This window comes from Gorilla gorilla, chromosome X, assembly GCF_029281585.2.
Source record: "Gorilla gorilla gorilla isolate KB3781 chromosome X, NHGRI_mGorGor1-v2.1_pri, whole genome shotgun sequence".
Classification (NCBI taxonomy): Eukaryota; Metazoa; Chordata; class Mammalia; order Primates; family Hominidae; genus Gorilla; species Gorilla gorilla.
Genome location: NC_073247.2, coordinates 130,303,309 through 130,322,844, shown reverse-complemented (window position 1 = coordinate 130,322,844; position 19,536 = coordinate 130,303,309). Strand labels below are relative to the sequence as shown.

The 19,536-nt window shown below is 39.3% G+C and overlaps 1 protein-coding gene across 4 annotated transcripts in view; it reads right to left on the bottom strand.

Annotated features, from left to right (window-relative positions):
- The window catches only part of DOCK11 (dedicator of cytokinesis 11), a 190,080-nt gene that overhangs the window by 85,885 nt on the left and 84,659 nt on the right, over nucleotides 1-19,536 (bottom strand). For all 4 annotated transcript variants that reach the window (XM_031006107.3, XM_063703173.1, XM_055376223.2 and 1 more), the window contains exons 15-23: nucleotides 15,039-15,161; nucleotides 14,779-14,855; nucleotides 11,574-11,758; nucleotides 11,417-11,482; nucleotides 9,594-9,686; nucleotides 6,562-6,685; nucleotides 2,354-2,475; nucleotides 1,790-1,876; nucleotides 679-768 (exon numbers count right to left, since the gene is read on the bottom strand). In XM_031006107.3, the coding sequence (XP_030861967.2) occupies nucleotides 679-768; nucleotides 1,790-1,876; nucleotides 2,354-2,475; nucleotides 6,562-6,685; nucleotides 9,594-9,686; nucleotides 11,417-11,482; nucleotides 11,574-11,758; nucleotides 14,779-14,855; nucleotides 15,039-15,161 (967 nt within the window). The remainder of the gene's footprint in view (nucleotides 1-678; nucleotides 769-1,789; nucleotides 1,877-2,353; nucleotides 2,476-6,561; nucleotides 6,686-9,593; nucleotides 9,687-11,416; nucleotides 11,483-11,573; nucleotides 11,759-14,778; nucleotides 14,856-15,038; nucleotides 15,162-19,536) is intronic.

Sequence of the window (19,536 nt, the reverse complement as noted above, 5' to 3'; positions counted from 1 at the left end):
GTTTCCTGAGTATATCATTAAGTAATAGCATATGTCCAAAGGTAAATCCTAAAGATGTTTCATTTAAAATAATATTTCCTCAGACTTGCTATAGCTATCTTACTAAAGGAACAATTAAAAGAAGAGAGCCACTGTCAGGCAAATTATGATATGCACTGTAGTCCTAGCACACAGGGAAAAAACCAAGTGTTAGGTCCTCTATACATGTGGTAAGATACAACATGCCAACATGCATAAAATATGTGTCTTTCATTAGCTAGCCCCTTTGTTAGTCTATCACCCATGGACACAAGAACCATTTCACATTTCATTCCAAGTCAAAGTGATTCCATTCCTCCTGGCCCTTTCCCCCACAGCATCCTCCACCTTTATTGGGCAGTCAGCAGGAAGAGAAAAGCCCTGAAAAATCAATTTATGGACCTGAAATAAACATTTTCATGAGAGTTTCAAAAATATGATGCTGCATTGTGGCTATTACATTTTCTTCCTAATGTCGCCACTCTGCTGTCTGCGTCTAAACAGCCACATGATGGAAAAATACATCATAGAAAGTATTCTCTTGAGGAAATACAGCCAAAAATATTTTAAACTGTCTGTTTGCTTTTTTTTCCACACCAAAATGTGGCAACAGAAAGACATGAAAAACAAACCTTTCGCAGAAAGCTGCTGTTCATTTACCTTTAAATATTTAATGAGCTCCCCTGGAACTTCTTTGGAGCCTGACTGAATCAGCTGGCAATGATGGAAGAATTTGTGCACATGCAGATCCTGGAACACAGATGGAAACAGCCATATGAAATTTGATTCATTATCCTCAAATGCAAGCTCTCTACCTCTCCCTCCTCCTGTATCTTGCAGACCTATTTATCCGGTATTCTAATGCCCAGGCTCAGCAGCTCTTGACCACTATACAAAGCAGCAAAACCAGGTAAATCTGGCATGTACATAAGCACATGGGGTAGGCCACCATTTATGCCCAACTAGCTAAAGATTCATTTGATTCCGACTTTGACTAGTGTGTTCTATGAAGTTGGGCTGCTTCTCCATTTTAATGAAATAAGCAGGAATAAAGGTATGAACTGAAAAAGATACAGATAAATAAATAACAAAGATGTGAACTGATAAAGAAAAGATAGCAGCAGGAAGTTAGCAGAACAATAGTCTCAGGCATTCAGTACCCAAATTTACCATGGCACTTCACTGGCAAGGGAGTCCAACTGTCCTATGTGGAATCCATATACACTGATTCTGTAGATAGCATGGACTACATCAGGAACCAGAATAATGAAATGTGTGTTTTGACCTGATTCCCCTGATTACTACTCTGTGACCTTGGGTAAGTCACCTAACCTGCCTGAGCCTCAGTTTCCTCACCTATAAAATGGAGATGATGGCTTCCACATTCCTTTCAGAGTTCTGTGAGGCTCAAATCAGTTAATGAGAATTAAAAGATCATGTAATTTGAGAGGAACTATAATATTTGAGATAGAATGACTGTTTTTTTTTTTTTTAAGAGACAGGGTCTTACTCTGTCTTCCAGGCAAGAGTGCAGTGGCGCAATCATAGTTCACTGCAGCTTTGAACTCCTGAGCTCAAGCAATCCTCCTGCCTTAGCCTCCCAAAGTACTGAGATTACGGGCATGAGCCACTGCACCTGGCCAGATGTTACTACTAATGAGAAAATCTTGCAGGTCACATATTCTCTAAGGCTGTAGGAATCAAATGTGGTCTATTTTAATCAAACAAACTCAAGTATAAAAATTGACAAAATTCAAACGATGCAACTTACTTGAGTGTAAATGGTAGATTCTAAGTGGCTTTTAATCTTCAACAAAGGCTTTGCACCATCTACCCATTTAATATCCACGTTACATTGCTGTGAACAGAAAATTGAGATTCTATAACATAATAATGGATAGATGAATAACACATAATACCTTTATGCATTTAAACATTTTTTTCAGAAATGAATGTATTAATTTCATACCAAGAGATTATTGGAGAAAATACCCTGCCTTTAGAATAAATGTATCATAAATCATTTTACATTTCCAATCCTTTGCAGACTATTTTTATAAATTATGATAAAATGAATTACTTAAATAATTTTTTAAAATTATGCACAAAATCTGAGCCCCACTAAAAAAATTATTAAAATCAACAGACATAAAATTACTTTGTCAAACTGCTATAAATTCTAAACATGCACATTCCATGTTTATCTTTGTTGTGGACCCGCACCGGCCCTCAGACCCCACTTTGAGTAACATTGTACTAAACAATCGAGACCAACAGAATTCTATTTTTTGCACATTTAATCATGATTACTTCAACAAATGCAGTATTTTCCTACCCTTCTTGATTCTGCATCATTCAGATTCAAGTAGCCTGGGGGAAGATTGGCGGAAACTGGCAGCTGCTGCTCAAATGTGATGATTCTACCATCTTTCAGCAAAGGTACCCAGGCAAACCCAACTGCCAAGATAATAACAAACCGTGAGAAATGAAATATCAAATGCAATCAGCTACACAAATGGCTGACTGCTAGGGGGCAGGGCAGGGTGGTGATGTCGCCAGGGATCTGTATGTGGGAGTTCAGGTGCTGGGCAACTGAGTACTGGGGAAGGAACAATGGGTTTGGATCGACTCTGAATCCCAGCCTGGCCACTAACAAGTTATGTACTCTATTTCTTTGACCATAAAAATGGGAACAGCAACATGGCCTTTCCATCTACAAGAATTATTGAGAAACCTAGAGTGAGATTATATGAAAACATTTTAAACCTTTAAAAGCGCATCGATACCATTATCTTTATGCTTTGGGAAATATTTTTGGTAGATTTATTTTCAAAAGGCTCAGATAGTTCTCATCCATTCTTACACTAAGAGTGCAGAGTCTCACGGCTGAGACTATTTCAGATAACAATCACATGTTCCAAAATTTCTTATGGCAACCCTAGGGTAAGGAACTATGGAAAATTAAGGTCACAAAGTCATGGCTACACTCCATATTTATACAAGGCAGTAGGCATAAATCATTTAGTTAGGCAGACTTGTCCTGATTACAGAAGGAAGAGGTGTAGGTGTAGGTAGGAGAATGCAGGCAGGAAACAGTGTTTATGACTTGAATCCATCAAGAGATTTTCCCCAATCTCTACATTTCTTAACAGTTCTCCCCAAAAGAGCCTTTTGGCTTTCAATTAGAAAACTCATCATGTTCTAGCTAAAAAAGCCAGAGCCATCTGTGTTGCTCAAGTTGAGTGGTGTCAGTATTTCCATTATAGAAATTACTCTGGGATTCAAGTGTTTATAACTCAGCTGTAAAAAAGCTTGCTCTGGACTGAGTTTTGGCATAGGAGAGAGGGTATTGGCTGGAGAACATTTTTTAAAGCTACTGCTTTCTGATTCTTTAAAATTATTTGTGTGACTCTGTGTGTGAGTGTGTGTGTGATACTGTGAACACAGAAGTCAACACAAATCTGGTTAGAATGTTTTCATTTATGTGTTTAATTTGGCAAATGCTTTAATTCTTAAAAGGAGACTAAAACATTGCTTCTCTAAGTAGACTAAATGGCTTTCTCAGACTCCGAAATGTGCCTGACGGGCATCTTTACTAGTTCAACTACAGAAATGCTTTACCCAGACCTTTTCTTTTATAAAAAGCAGAGGAAAGTAACTTGAGCAGAAGAACCATTAGAAATGACTCTGTCAAAGTAGTTAAACTAAAAATTTGACAAATGAGAAAAGATTTCCAGCCCAGAAAATAGGAAAATGAAAGGAAAATCTATTTCTTGTTCTTAAGCAACATTTTTAAATAGAAATTTTTATTGAGACCTCATTCAGATATACCATACAATTCATCTATTTAAAGTGTACATATAGTGGTCTTTAGTATATTTGCAAAGTTGTATCTCCATGACCACCACTTAATTCCAGAACTTTTCATCACCCCCAAAATAAATCCCATAGCCCTTAGAAGTCACTCCCCATTTCCCTCTCCTCCCAGCCCCTGGCAACCGATAGTCTACTTTCTGTCTCTGTGGGATTGCTTAGGCAACATTTTTGTACTGTAAATGAATCAGAGCACGACCAAGCGTTTCCCCTATTCAAAACTCATAGAGAGCACTTGGAAGCTATAAAGGTACAATGTCAAGCACACCATCTGGCTCAAAGGTGGGAAGCCACTTAAAGAATGCACAGTTCAAAGTGATGAGTGGCACACGGAATAACTGTTTCATGCTCCACTGAGCATCTTGTCCACTTCTGTCTAGGATTTGGATAATGAATCGGTAATTTAGCTTTCAGGATGTACACATGGTCATGGGTTCTCATCGTTCTGCCAGTTTTCTTCTCAATCCTCAAAGCCCCTACCCTGAACTAACTGCAGTTTCTATGGGGATAAAGAACATATCCATACTACCCGCAAAGGGAATTCCCTCATATTCAGTCCTGCTGCCTGCTGGGTATCACTCCAATGTCTCACTAGCACCTAAAACTCAACTGATGTCCCAAACCTGCCATCCCTACCCACAGTTTTGCTATTGGCAATACCTTCTTTCCAATCACCCAGTTTTGAAACTTCATTGCTAACTAAATCATCTCTCTAATAGCCAATCACTTTCCAGGTCCAGTATGTTCTTCTTCTGCACTTCCCTTTCTCTCTGCCCTGCCTGCTACTGCCATAGTGTGGCCTCTTCCTTTCCTGGACTTTTGAAATAACCCTCTAACTGGTGTTCCTTTCTTCCTCTTCCTGCTTCTACTTGCCTTGCCCATTATACTGCTGCCTGGTTGGTTTTCCTGAAAAACTGCTCTAATGTTTAAAACCCTCCAATAGTTCCACTGTGGTGATAGAAAATAAAATAAAATCTATAGCCTGGTATTCAAGGCTTTCCAAAATCTGACGCCTCCTGTTCAACCTGACATCCTATGATCCCCCTCCTAGCACCCTGTGCTCCAGGCTTAGTGAACTACTTGTGGTTCCTGTCCATGCCTCTTGATACTCTGCCTCTGTACAAGCTGTTCCTTCACCCCATAATCCTCTACATTCCTGCCATTGTTGCATTATCAAACCCCACCCAACCCTTTAAGGCCTCACTCAAACACCATCTCCTAGAAGCCTTCTCTGACTCTCAGCCACTCGTCTCTCCACCAGCTGAATAACTCGCTCTTCTGAGTTCACGTAGCACTACTTTCTTAAACACCACTTTCTATCTTGTATTATAATTGTTTACGCAGGACTCATTTCCCTTACTAGATCATATCCTCACTGAAGATGAGATCTGTGTTTGATTCTCCACTGTATTCTCCAAAGTGCCTACTACAATATCTTGTACATAATACAGTTTGAGTATCCCTTATCTGAAATTTTTAGGAACAGAAGTGTTTCAAATTTCTGATTTTTTCAGAATATTTGCATAATACCAGTTGATATCTCAAATCCAAAAATCCAAAATATGAAATGTTCCAATAAGCATTTCCTTTGAAGATCTTGTCAGTGCTCAAAAAGTTTCCAATTTTGGAGCATTTTGGACTTGGGGATTTGGGATGCTCAACCTGTATGCAGAAATATTTGCTGAATGAATGAATGAATGAATAATACAGACTAGCTGGGATCTGAATCTTAGGACATGCTGATGTTCATAAAGTGCTTGTGATACAAGCTGTGTTCACAAGGCCTTCTATTTCTGCTAAGGGTGCTACCCATTGGTTTACATAAAGCCTTGCTGAATGGGCCCATGACGAGAGCTTCACTGCTGAAGCTTATTCAAGTTTGTTAAATCAGTTATCTTCTCATTAGAACTAGTCAGCCCCCAACCTCCCTCTGGCTCACAGATGTCCCTGGCTCTGGGCTCACTTCCCTATTCCTCAGTGAGCAGAACTGGAAAATTCTGGTTGCTGGGCAATTCTACATAAAAGAAATAACAAAAATACTGTATCGCAATATGTGTTTCTTTTTGAGAATAGCAATATTACTTTATGTTGCTTATAGTAGTCTAAGCACATTGGCAAGCATATGGACAATGATATTTGGTAGAAATACTAAAATGAACATATAATATGCATTTTACCAATGAACTTTTAAAATCAGAAATGTGCTTGATATGGTTTGGCTGTGTCCCAACCCAAATCTCAATGTGAATTGTATCTCCCAGAATTCCCAGGTGTTGTAGGAGGGACCCAGGGGGAGGTAATTGAATCATGGGGGCCGCTCTTTCCTGTGCTATTCTTGTGATAATGAATAAGTCTCACGAGATCTGGTGGGTTTATCAGGGGTTTCTGCTTTTGCTTCTTCCTCATTTTTCTCTTGCCGCTGCCAAGAAGTGCCTTTCACCTCTTGCTATGATTCTGAGGCCTCCTCAGCCATGTGGAAGTGTAAGGTTCAATTAAACCTCTTTTTCTTCCCAGTCTCTGGTACGTCTTTATCAGCAGCATGAAAATGAACTAATACAGTGGTTTTTGGTCAAGGGGAGAAGTGGTCTATAGCTTGGTGAAAAGAGGTTATACCCTGGACAGTTCCCTTTCAAATAACTGTAGAGAGAGACATTTAAAGAGAACACGTACCTGGAGTTTCAACTGTGTCTTGCTTTTTGGTTGTTCCCTTTGTGTTAATTTCACAACTTACATGATAAAAAGTGAAAAGCAAATGATGTTTTTGATGTAGGTGAATGGGAAGCTCAATTTTAATCTGAAATGAAAGCAAAATTACACATGGAACTTCGTTTTCTCAAGCTGAAACTGTCAGACATATTAGTTCAGTTTCATCATACTGCTCCAAAAATACTTCCTAAAGGACTGGCCAAGTGGCCAAATAGTAGGTATCATTTAAATATATTCCAAATGCTTTTCTGGTCAGTCTCAATTTGACAGCAATATTCTGAGTTGTGAGAGTTGATTTATTACTTTTGCTGGAGAGTACAATGGATTCTCCTGGATTCAATTTTGCAGCAGAATTTTCTAAAACACTAAGTCAAAACTACATCATCACAGCCCAGGGATACTATGCAACTCAATCTGCATCAATGAATGCAACCCATTTAAAATGTACACTGAATCTGAAAAACAACTTTTTTTCTAAGTTGTTGCTCTCTTTTGCATGAAAAAATTAAGCCATTACAAATAAATATGCAAAAAGTAACTATGGTCTTATGGTATCCACAAATTATAGTTTATAGAAATTTCTCTAGAAGAAAAACACAACTTTGCTCTTAAAGATGAAAATTATCAGCCATGACATACAAATTTAGTTAAAAATTAATGGTTGTAATAAAGTATCACAAGTAATTTTCTAATCAGATCCCAACCGAATGTTTGTAATGCCTCCTGGAAGTACGTAAGAGACAAATTACAGATTTAAATGATTTGATGCACATGCATGTACCCACAAAGGTACACGTGCAAATACTCTCTCTGTCTCTCTCAGTCAATATACAGTGAATGATTGAAAGCATGTTCATCGACACTTCTCAAAAGAAGACATTTATGCAGCCAAAAACACATGAAAAAATGCTCATCATCACTGGCCATCAGAGAAATGCAAATCAAAACCACAGTGAGATACCATCTCACACCAGTTAGAAGGGCAATCATTAAAAAGTCAGGAAACAACAGGTGCTGGAGAGGATGTGGAGAAATAGGAACAGTTTTACACTGTTGGTGGGACTGTAAACTAGTTCAACCATTGTGGAAGTCAGTGAGGCGATTCCTCAGGGATCTAGAACTAGAAATGCCATTTGACCCAGCCATCCCATTACTGGGTATATACCCAAAGGACTATAAATCATGCTGCTATAAAGACACATGCACATGTATGTTTATTGCAGCACTATTCACAGTAGCAAAGACTTGGAACCAACCCAAATGTCCAACAATGATAGACTGGATTAAGAAAATGTGGCTCATATACACCATGGAATACTATGCAGCCATAAAAAATGATGAGCTCATGTCCTTTGCAGGGACATGGATGAAGCTGGAAACCATCATTCTCAGCAAACTATCGCAAGGACAAAAAACCAAACACTGCATGTTCTCACTCATAGGTGGGAACTGAACAATGAGAACACATGGACACAGGAAGGGGAACATCACACACCGGGGACTGTTGTGGGGTCGGGGGAGGGGGGAGGGATAGCATTAGGAGATATACCTAATGCTAAATGACGAGTTAATGGGTGCAGCACACCAACATGGCACATGTATACATATGTAACAAACCTGCATGTTGTGCACATGTATCCTAAAACTTAAAGTATAATAATAATAATAATAAAAGAAAAGAATGATTAGGGAGGAAAAAAGGGAAATATTAAAAAATCAGAGCTATAAAAAAGAAAACCATGTTCATTTTAGGTATCCTAAAAATAATGTGGGTTACTTACTACATGATCAAGTTTTTTGTAGTGACTGATGTTGGTTATAGAGATACACATATTAAACAACTTGGTGATGGACATCTGGTCCAATTATCATTCATACAAAGCATGGTTTTGATGTTATAACTAATGTCTGTTTTAGGTCTATTTCACTACAGAACATGCCTATTCACAGCATCCAGACCATCTGGGTATGTAATGCTCTGCTGCACATAAATATGGGCATACTCCCTCCCTGGGTGGCAAAAATACTATTCCCCTCCCCATCCGCCATGAAACTAGGGACATTGGATTGAGAAGGAAATGAGCAAGTCCTAAGGCTGGGATATAAGGCTTCCATACAACAGCAGGTGGACATGGCAAAATCACCACAGCAGGGGGGATGGTTTCAGACCAAGCCAAGAATGGAGACATGTGGACTGAGAAGCAGGGACAGCAGAACGTCTGGGCTGGGATGCCCATCCAGGTTCCATAGAGACATATAGGAATCAAAAGGAGACTACAGATTTGGATATGCTGGATACATACAGACCAGAAGTGGCTGTGACAGAGATGCTAAGAGACATGCTGGGAAGCACACAGAGATGTAGAGGTGGAGAAGTAGGAAGAAGGAAAGAGGGGCAGAGACAGGGTTTCAAAGGCAGAGACACAATTTGAGAGGCTGAGTCAGGGGGAACCACAGAGGCTCAGAGACCCAACCATACCCCTTTATGTGCTTTGCACCCAAGCATGCAGGCCAGCCAGTGGGATTCTGGTGGCCCAGCTGTATCACTGTCTTTCCTAGTATTTCAGTTACAGAGAGGCTGCACCCTACTGTGTAAAACCATAATGGGAAAGAGCTAGAAAGGCATTCTGAAAATCTCTTCTGAATTTCTTATTTTAAAGCTGAGGAAATGGAGACTCTGGAGGGGAAAGTGACTTGATGTTACAGAGCCAGCACTGTCAAAGCTAGGAGGGCTAGAACCCTAGCTCTACTCTCGTGTTTGTTTCCTGCATTGTTACCTCAAGTCGAAGAGCCCCTTAAATTGGGGGGTAAATCTTCTACTACCATCAAAAGGCACCAAGCAGGCCAGTAGCACTCTGTTTTGTTGTAATATTTTCTGTTTTCATAGAACAAAACACTCAGGGATTGAAAGTGCCGGTAAAATGATGAAAATGATTCAAAGAGAAAAAGAATTCCAACCACTGTGTTTTAGAAATGTCAGGATAATGTATTTTTACCTCATCATAGAACTCTGGATTTTGATTGTGATGCGAGACAACAGCATAAGCATTTGTGGTAAAAACAGATCCTGCAGGTTTTCCATAAATACACTGCAAAAGAAAGAAACAGAGTCACCGCTCTAAATGCAGGTCTGTAAATGTGACGCCATGGAACCACATATAGTTAGAGGCATCTGTGAGTATAGGGCCATGGCCAAGCCCACCTGGCAGTCACCGTGAGCCTGTAAATTCCCAATCATTTACACAGTCACTCCAGACACCAAATCAGACACCATGTAACTTGGCTGTATGGATGCTTCTGAATTTCCAGCCATCAAAGAAACACGATCTCAAACTAGTTGACAGTAAGGAGCTGAACAGGCCTACTCATTTGGAAGGGAAATACTTGTCTCAAACCAGGCCTGTAAAGCTTACTTCTCTTATGCTATTTGCATTTCTTAATATGAGAGGCTCCCCCTCAACCAGTCGGCAACATTTGTTAAACGCTCTTTGTGCAGTGGGCAAGGTGAAGCGTGTTTAAAAAGCTCCAGCAGACACATTCCTGGCCTAAAGGAATTAAAAAATTGAATGCGTATTAAGCTACAGACAAGCTTGCTGTTCTCTCACATTTTTAAATGTGGCACTTTATGAGCCACATTTTAAAATATCACTGGCTTTCTGTTATACCAATAAAATAAATGTAAGGCTTTCTATGGTTCCAAGGAAAGATCCAATTTCATTTCTAGTGGGATTTTTTCACTTCTATAGGCCTAATAGGCTCAAGGATGAATATGGAGTCAGCATGCCAACGTACTAATTGCCTCACTCCGTTACTTTAGAGCGAGCAATCCAGGCCAGCTAAGAAATGAAATTGAAACTCCATATAAGTGAATATCCAACTCTTCTTAAATATGGTTATGAAGGCAATTTGCAAGAACTGCTGAGAAGTAACCTAAGAGTCATTGGGTCTACAAAAGGATATTGCATGGAGGAAATAGAGCAGTTGTTCTCATCTCTACTGAACAGAGAACCAGAGAAAACATACAGAATTTGAGCCAGCAAATCCTTAATTTAAGTTTCTCTGTATACATAAAAAAAAAAATCTCTTTTCAAAGGTAGGGGCTATTATTCAATTACTTAGTCAGGGGCATTCCAGCCTGTTTCCCTAGGTGGCTTGAGTGTAAGACCCAGCATCCATCTGTCTGATTTAGGCTGATGCAAGAGAAATGGGGAGCCAAATAAACACTTCTTGCTGGCTAGATGTTCTGACTTCTCTTTCAGGTCCCTGATTGATGGGTTCCAGTTATAAAGAGTAAAAATATAAAGGCACTGTGGTGTGACAGGTATTTAAGGATTGCTGTATCAGATAAGACTGAGATTCTGCTTTTCATAGACCACAATCCAAGACTGGAGGCACCATTTGGCCAGTCACGGAGTAGAAGTCATATCTCAGATCAAAGCAGTCATGCTGTGCTTCTGTCAGCTCAAAGCCTGTTCAGGTTTCAAGAAGAAAGGAGTTTATAGTCCCTTGATGGTACCATTATAAACTATCAGGTCATAAGAAAACGACCTTGCAATTGGGCATTGAAGCAATTGCAAAATCAAAAAGGAGCAAAAGCCAAAACCTGATATTTTTAAAGCTATATATGCTCCTACTGCATTAATATTTAAACTAAGCCTTATAGTTAATATGTAAGAGTAGAAAAGAAAGTATTACATTTGTCACTTTAGAACATTTTCTTTTTAATGTTGATACAAATTAAACCTAGAGCATAAGACTACTGAGTACCAAAATCTCCATCTCTAGTAAAAACATATGCCTATCAATATCATAAACAAACCTTTAGGGCACTAGTGTCACTTTCATCTGAATCCCGGAATTCCACACAGACTGCAATGTTCCTTGCCTAAAATGATTGATCAGTCAAAATGAGTCACACAATTAGCAGATTATAAATAACATTTTATACTCCAAAAATGTATAGTTTACATGGTTACCTTGGCAAATGTTTTCTGACTATCGTATTTTAATTGCAAGGGATATACATACAGATGGTTTTTGTAAATAGTAAATGGATAACAATATTTTGTCATTTCTGGAACAAACTCTTCAACCTCCACAGTAATATTTTGGCAATTCTTTTCAAAAGGCTTCAAGGGCACATATGAAGAAGTAATACAATCTATAGCAGGGAAAAAAACAGGCAAAGATCATTCAGTTTAATAATCATTAACACATTCCTCCATGTATAAAAAATATACATGAATTGTATTCTCAAAGAGCGATTTAAAAAACATAATTCTTAGCAACTGACCAAAAAAATCACATGACAACTTTAAGAACCCAAAAAGACAAGACTGAGTAGTCTGATGCTGATTTTAGTGGAACCCTTCATACCAGACGTGGAGTGCTATTTCGTTCTCAATGTCGAGTGATTTGCCAAATATAACACATCATAATTTTGACAAATTTAAACTCTGCAAAGAAATCCATTTCATTTTCCCTCCTGTGGCAGCAATTTAGCTTTCACTGCAAATTTTTATTGGTATCAGGGAAATAACGGTAAATTTATGCTTCCAATTAGTTCATGGCAAGTCACTTTTTAAAAGCTAACTTGGTACAAGTGCAAATTTTCACCTAAGAAATAATGGACGCCTTTTGATCTTATGATGTGTTACCAATGATAAACTCAATACCCTGACAGTGAAAAAATACTAAGCCTCAGAGAAGTTTAGCAGCATATGTTATTGAAATCGTCACTGTAGTAAAGGTTATTCATATACTTAAGGGGCTCTAAGACTGCTGGTCCTTGCTGCAGAGCAGTAATGATGAAGGAAGACCCAGGGAGAGTTGGACCTGAGGATGCTGTATTTTTTGTTGGATTTGCTTTTCTGATTATTACAGTGATACATGCCTCTAACAGAGCATCTGGAGGTAGACAGTGAAGGTAGACAAGGACAGTTGCTCACTCCGCCACCCAGAGATAACTACTGTTGAGACTTTGGCATATTTTCTTTTAGTCTTCTATGCATATTGTATATAGTGATATGAAAATCCTACTCTATGTATAGAACTTTATCCTGATTTTTCGACATTTATCTGATGTCTCATTCCATGAACTCTTCGTAAACATTGCTGTTAATGGCTGCAATAAAGTTTCATGGTATGGTATCAGTGTAGCATCATTATCTTAACCACACTGACAGTGTTGGATTCTGATTGTTTCCAATTTTCCTCCAATATAAATAACACTGCAAAGAACATCTTTATGGATCCATTTCTGCCTAGATTTCAAATTGCTTCTTTAGGAAAAAATAATCCATTGTACTCTTAGATGTTTTAAAATATAAAGTGGATGCCACACCTCCATTTACTATTCTTTATTGACTTCTCACTGCATTTAGAATAAAATTCAATTTTTTTAGGCATTACCACAGTCAACACAATTCCTTACATGACCTGATGCTTCCTATTTTATCTCCTATCTCCGCTGTTCCCATCACATACTACACTAGAGCTACACTGGATTCCCTTCTGTTCATGCAAACCCAGCTTGGTCTCACCTCAAGGTCTTTACATATATATGTGATGGTCTTTACAACGTATGTGATGCCCTCAGTCCGAAAATGTTCAGTCCCAATCACCACATGCTGGCTCTCTTTCTCCCTCTTCAGTTCCTGAGCTTAAGACAGGTGTTCCCTGGCTACCCTTTTTACAGCTGCCCTTGTGATATGGTTAGGCTTTGTGTCTCCACCCACATCTCACCATGAATTGTAATCCCCAGGTGTTGAGGGAGAGACCTGGTGGGAGGTGAATGTATCATGGGGCGGTTTCCCCCATGCTGTTCTTGTGATAGTGAGTGAGTTCTCATGAGATCTGATGGTTTTATAAGTGTTTGGAAGTTCCTCTTTCATTCACTATTTATCTCGCCTGCCACCACAAAAGACGTGCCTGCTTCCCCTTCTGCCACGATTTTAAGTTTCCTGAGGCCTCCCCAGCCATACAGAACTGTGAGTCAATTAAACCTCTCTCCTTTATAAATTACCCAGTCTTGGGTAGTATCTTTATAGCCGTGTGAAAAACGGACTAATACAACTCGTTTGCTTGCATACTGTCACTCCTTCTAGACTTTAAACTCCCTACGTTTAAAGCACCTCGTTGGTAGTCAATAAATGTTTACTCAATAGATAGTTATTCAGTGAATGAATGCATATACTCTCAAAATTGGAATGCCCTACTTATGAACATCTATGGATATCTATTACCAAACTGTACTCCTACTCATGATAGGTGATACCACCTGGCCAAAACCTAGCCAGCATTAGGTAGTTTCACTTTAAACATTTTAATAGATTTGATGGATGAGCAAAAGCATATTGTTTAATTTGCCTTACTGGCATTATTACTAAGATTGAATATTTTTCACATATTTACTAGCTACTTCATTTTATCTCTTGCAAATTGTGTTTTGTGTCTTCTATTTTTCTCCTGGGATCTTGGATTCTTGTCCTTAAACAAGAAAAGAAATCCTTCTCCTTTTTCATCTCTTAGTTGATGACAGAAGTAAAAGTTACCAAAGGCAAAAGGCAACAGAATCTGACTGGGACACACTCACAACTTCGTATATATGAAACAGCATCTGATAAAATCAACTCAATTCACTTCCTAATCTGTAACTATTCATCGTGCATACTGGGTTGAAAAGCATCCACACCCCCACTCAAAATTCATGTCCACCCGGAACCTCAGAATGTGACTTTATTTAGAAATGGGATATTTGTAGATGCAATTAGTTAAGATGAGGTCATACTAGATTAGATGGGCCTTAAATCCAATGACTGGTGTCCTTATAAGAAGGTCATGTGATGACAGAGGAGAAGTTGGAGTGATGCAGCCACAAGCCAACCGATGCCAAGGTTAGCTGGGAGCTACTGGAAGGTAGGAAGAGGCAAGGAATGGCTCTTCCCTAGAGCATTCAGAGAGAGCATGGCCCTGCAAACACCTTAATTTTGGACTTCTAGCCTCTGGAACTGTGAGAGAATAAATGTTTGTTGTCTTAAGCCACCCAATTTGTAACAGTACTTTGTGTTATGGCAACCCTGGGAAACTAATATGCCACGTAAACCTCAAGAAAAATATTGAAAGGATAACAACCTGACATTCAAACATTATGCTTAAGGTTTATTTGCAATATGTTCTTACTTGATAAATCCACAGGAACACATTCTACTGTGATGTTTAGCTGCCCAGGAATAATCTGCAGTTTGGTCTTTTCTGGCCTGGGTATAAAATAATAATATTTTAGAGTTAAAATTATGATTACTGAATGCACTGGTTACCCTCTATCCAAACTTACAATTTTAATCATTCTGTTTTTCCCATATATGACTCACATTCATCATTTTAAAAAACTGAGGATTCATCTATTATATTTACTTATTGCAGAAACACCAAACACTTACTTCTTATATTCTGAGAGCAACTTGAGAATGTCTTCACTTGAAAGCTTGCTACTGTCTTGTTTATACAGAGGAGAAAATCTCCCATCCAGATCGAGAGAGCCTTGAGTATCTTTGAAAATGGGTCTAAAACAGCAACAGAAGCATTTTTAAAAAAAAAATTCCATGTTGATAAATTAAGATAAAATTAGCAATGGTCGGGATGTAAAATGGTGAAACCACTTTGGAAACAGTTTGGCGGTTTCTCATTAAGTTAATCACCCATCACTCTACAATCCTGCAATTCCACTCCTAGGCATATTTCCACATGGTACATGAATGTTCTTAATTTGTGCAGCAGCAATTTAACAAAAATTTATATAAATAAATGTTCACAGCCAATTTATTTGCTATAGCTCCAAACTAGTAATAACCCAGATATTTATGAAAAAGTGAATGGGTAAGCAAACTGCTGTATATTTACGCAATGGGATACTGCTCAAAATGAACTACATAGTCACACAACAATATGGATGAATCTCAAGAACACTGAGTACAAGAAAGCAAACATCAGAGGACATACTGCATGATTCCATTTATATGAAGGTGCAGAAGAGATTAAAAGTCATCTGCAATGAAAATCAGATCAGTGGTTGCCTGGGACAGGGATAAGATGGCTGAATGGACAAGGGACATGAGGAAACTTTCTGGGGTAATAGACATGTTCCATATCTGGTTGGGGTGGTGGTTACGTGACTGTATACATGCATGAAAATTCATGAAGCTAGACATTTAAAATATGTACATTTTATCAAAGGTGAAGTATATTTCCATAAAGTTCATAAAAAGCATAAGGATAAATTTATATGGGGAGATTACAATGTAGAGTCGGTTCTCTGTATCCATAGGCTCCGCATCCATGGATTCAAAAAACCATGGATAAAAAATATTTGGAAAAAAGAACTGTGTCTGTACTGAACACAAATAGATTTTTCTTGTCATTATTCACTAAAGAATACAGTATAACAACTATTTATATAGCATTTACATTGCATTAGGTATTATAAGTAATCTACAGATGACTTAAAGTACATGGGAGGATGTGAATAGGTTACATGCAAATACTACGTAATTTTATATCAGAGACTTCAGCATTTGCAGATCTTGGTATCTGTGGGAGATCCTGGAACCAATGCCCCATGGATACTGAGGGATGACTATATATGTATAGTTTCCCATATGAACTTGAATTATTCCCTTCCCCTCCTCTTCTCCCATTTTTAAGCAACTATTCTGCTGCTAAAATGGAAAACAATATACACGCACCTAACACACTGGAAGCAGCTATAGCCTGAAACATATTTCCCCCCTAGCACACCTCTGAAGATGTGGTAATAGGCATTAATTAACTCCATTGTTCCTACTTCATATATATATATGTGTGTGTGTATATAAAGTGTATATATACACTTTAAGTTCTGGAATACATGTGCAGAATGTGCAGGTTTGTTACACAGGTATACATGTGCCATGGTGGTTTGCTGCACCCATCAACCCATCATCTACATTAGGTATTTCTCCTAATGTTATCCCTCCCCTAGCCCCCCAACCCACCGAAAGGCTCCGGTGTGTGATGTTCCCTTCCCCATGTCCATGTATTCTCATTGTTCAACTCCCACCTATGAGTGAGAACATGCGGTGTTTGGTTTTCTGTTTTTGTGTTAGTTTGTTGAGAATGAAGGTTCCTAGCTTCATCCATGTCCCTGCAAAGGACATGAACTCATCCTTTTTTATGGCTGCATAGTATTCCATGGTGTATATGTGCCACATTTTCTTTATCCAGTCATCATTGACAGGCATTTGGGTTGGTCCCAAGTCTTTGCTATTATGAACAGTGCCACAATAAACATACATGTGCATGTGTCTTTATAGTAGAATGATTTATAATCCTTTGGGTATATACCCAGTAATGGGATTGCTGGGTCAAACGGTGTTTCTGGTTCTAGATCCTTGAGGATCGTGACACTGTCTTCCACAATGGTCGAACTAATTTACACTCCCACCAACAGTGTAAAAGTGTTCCTATTTCTCCACATCCTCTCCAGCATCTGTTGTTTCCTGACTTTTTAATGACTGCCATTCTAACTAGCATGAGATGGTATCTCGTTGCGGTTTTGATTTGCATTTCTCTAATGACCAGTGATGATGAGCTTTTATTCATATGTTTGTTGGCCACATAAATGTCTTCTTTTGAGAAGTGTCTGTTCATATCCTTCGCTAAGCATACCTCCTTTATTTCTAGTAAACAGAGGTTTATCATATATCTTTTAAACATCCAGCCCAGCCTTTTGAGTAAGTTTTTACTACTGCTGAGAACCAAAACAATTCAGGAGGAAAAAAATACCTTAATTCCTCATTAGAACTGGAAATCAAAGCTCCTAACTTTGAAGACTTCAAAATTAACTTTTCTACTGGTAAAATGGCATCAAGCAGCTACTGGTATGGCCCAAAGAGGGACCGTATGCCACAGTGGTCTAGAGATGGCTTTGAAGGCAGGTGCCCTGGGTTCTGATCCATGTTCTGCCACATGCTGTGTGAACTTGGAAAATAATTTATATTTTTGTCTTTCTGCTTCACTTCTGGGCCTCAATTTCCTCATCTTCAAAGACAGGGATAACAGTACCCACCTTTTAAGACAATAGACATGAAGCACGTAGATAAGTGCCTTGAACAGAGTTAGCACTTGATAACTTTTTTTTTCCCCAAGACAGAGTCTTGCTGTTGCCCAGGCTGAAGTACAGTGCTGTGATCTCGGCTCACTGCAACCTCCGCCTCCCACGTTCAAGCAATTCTCCTGTCTCAGCCTCCCGAGTAGCTGGGATTACAGGCGCCTGCCATCACGCCCGGCTACTTTTTATATTTTTAGCAGAGACGGGGTTTCACCACGTTGGCCAGGCTGGTCTTGAACTCCTGATCTCATGATCCACCCGCCTCAGCCTCCCAAAGTGCTGGGATTACAGGCGTGAGCCACTGTGGCCGGCCAATAACCAATTTTTTTTTTTTTTTTTTTTGGGGGGGAGACGGAGTCTCGCTCTGTTGCCCAGGCTGGAGTGTCGTGGCGCAATCTCTGCTCACTGCAAGCTCCACCTCCCAGGTTCACGCCATTCTCCTGCCTCAGCCTCCAGAGTAGCTGGCACTACAGGTGCACGCCACCATGCCCAGCTAATTTTTTCGTATTTTTAGTAGAGACAGGGTTTCACCACGTTAGCCAGGATGGTCTCGATCTCCTGACCTCGTGATCCGCCCGCCTCAGCCTCCCAAAGTGCTGGGATTACAGGTGTGAGCCACTGCGCCCAGCCGTGCCCGGCCAATAACTATTAACAATAATAATAGCAGCAGCAGCAATGGACTTTTCAGGCTGGAGCATTAAAAATATGCTGATATTTATAAGCCATACTTCACCTTCTATAATGCCTACATACACCAACCTCTGCTACTCTTTGCCATTCACCTACCCCTAGCTATCATTTTTTTTTACCAGTCTGCAAAACAAGGACAATAGTGATCTTTCATCTACCAACATACAATACATTTTGAGACCTTGCCCAAAATGAAATGATTATAAATAGTGACAAATAAAAGAGTTAATTAACTTAGAATCTCCTACCCTTATGCTACTCCCTAGCACCCACTGAACATAATTGATTGAATTATTCAGAACATGGTGTCCTTTCCACAGAAGCCCCAGTGAGCTGTACAGGCTGTACCACAAACAAGCCAGTGAACCTGTACTTGAAAAAGGGAGAAAAACAAGAAACTTGTTTTAAGTCATCCCGGCATGGATTTACAAAATTTGGATAAAACAATGTAACCTACCATCAGATATGAAATATAGTTAACACATGCTGGCAGAATTTGTCATCAGGAAGAAAATACATTAATTACACACTCACATTTAATGACTTCATTAGTTGCCTCTGAATTTTCAGTATGTTTTCCAGAAACATTCTATGATAGATTTTCAAAGCATAAACACAACCAACTCTGAAATAGGGGGTATACTGTATATAACTCACTATAATTTCTGCTTTTCTGAAAAAATTCCATGACTACCAAATAAATTCTGCTTTTAAATGCAGTAAAATTAAGTGGTGTCAGTCAGAGCAGTAACCAAAGCCAAAGAAAACTTCCCTAAAGCAAGACATATGAAAAAAAAAATGAGAGGGTCTTTGATGCACAGCAAAGTTTAAGAGAAAGCATTCTTGGCCGGGCACAGTAGCCCACGCCTGTAATCCCAGCACTTTGGGAGGCCGAGGCGGGTGGATTGCCTGAGGTCAGGAGTTCGAGACCAGCCTGACTAACATGGTGAAACCCCGTCTCTACTGAAAATACAAAAATTAGCCAGGTGTGGTGGCGCATGCCTGTAATCCCAGCTACTTGGGAGGCTGAGGCAGGAGAATCGCTTGAACCCAAGAGGCGGAGGTTGTAGTGAGCCGAGATCGCACCACTGCACTCCAGCCTG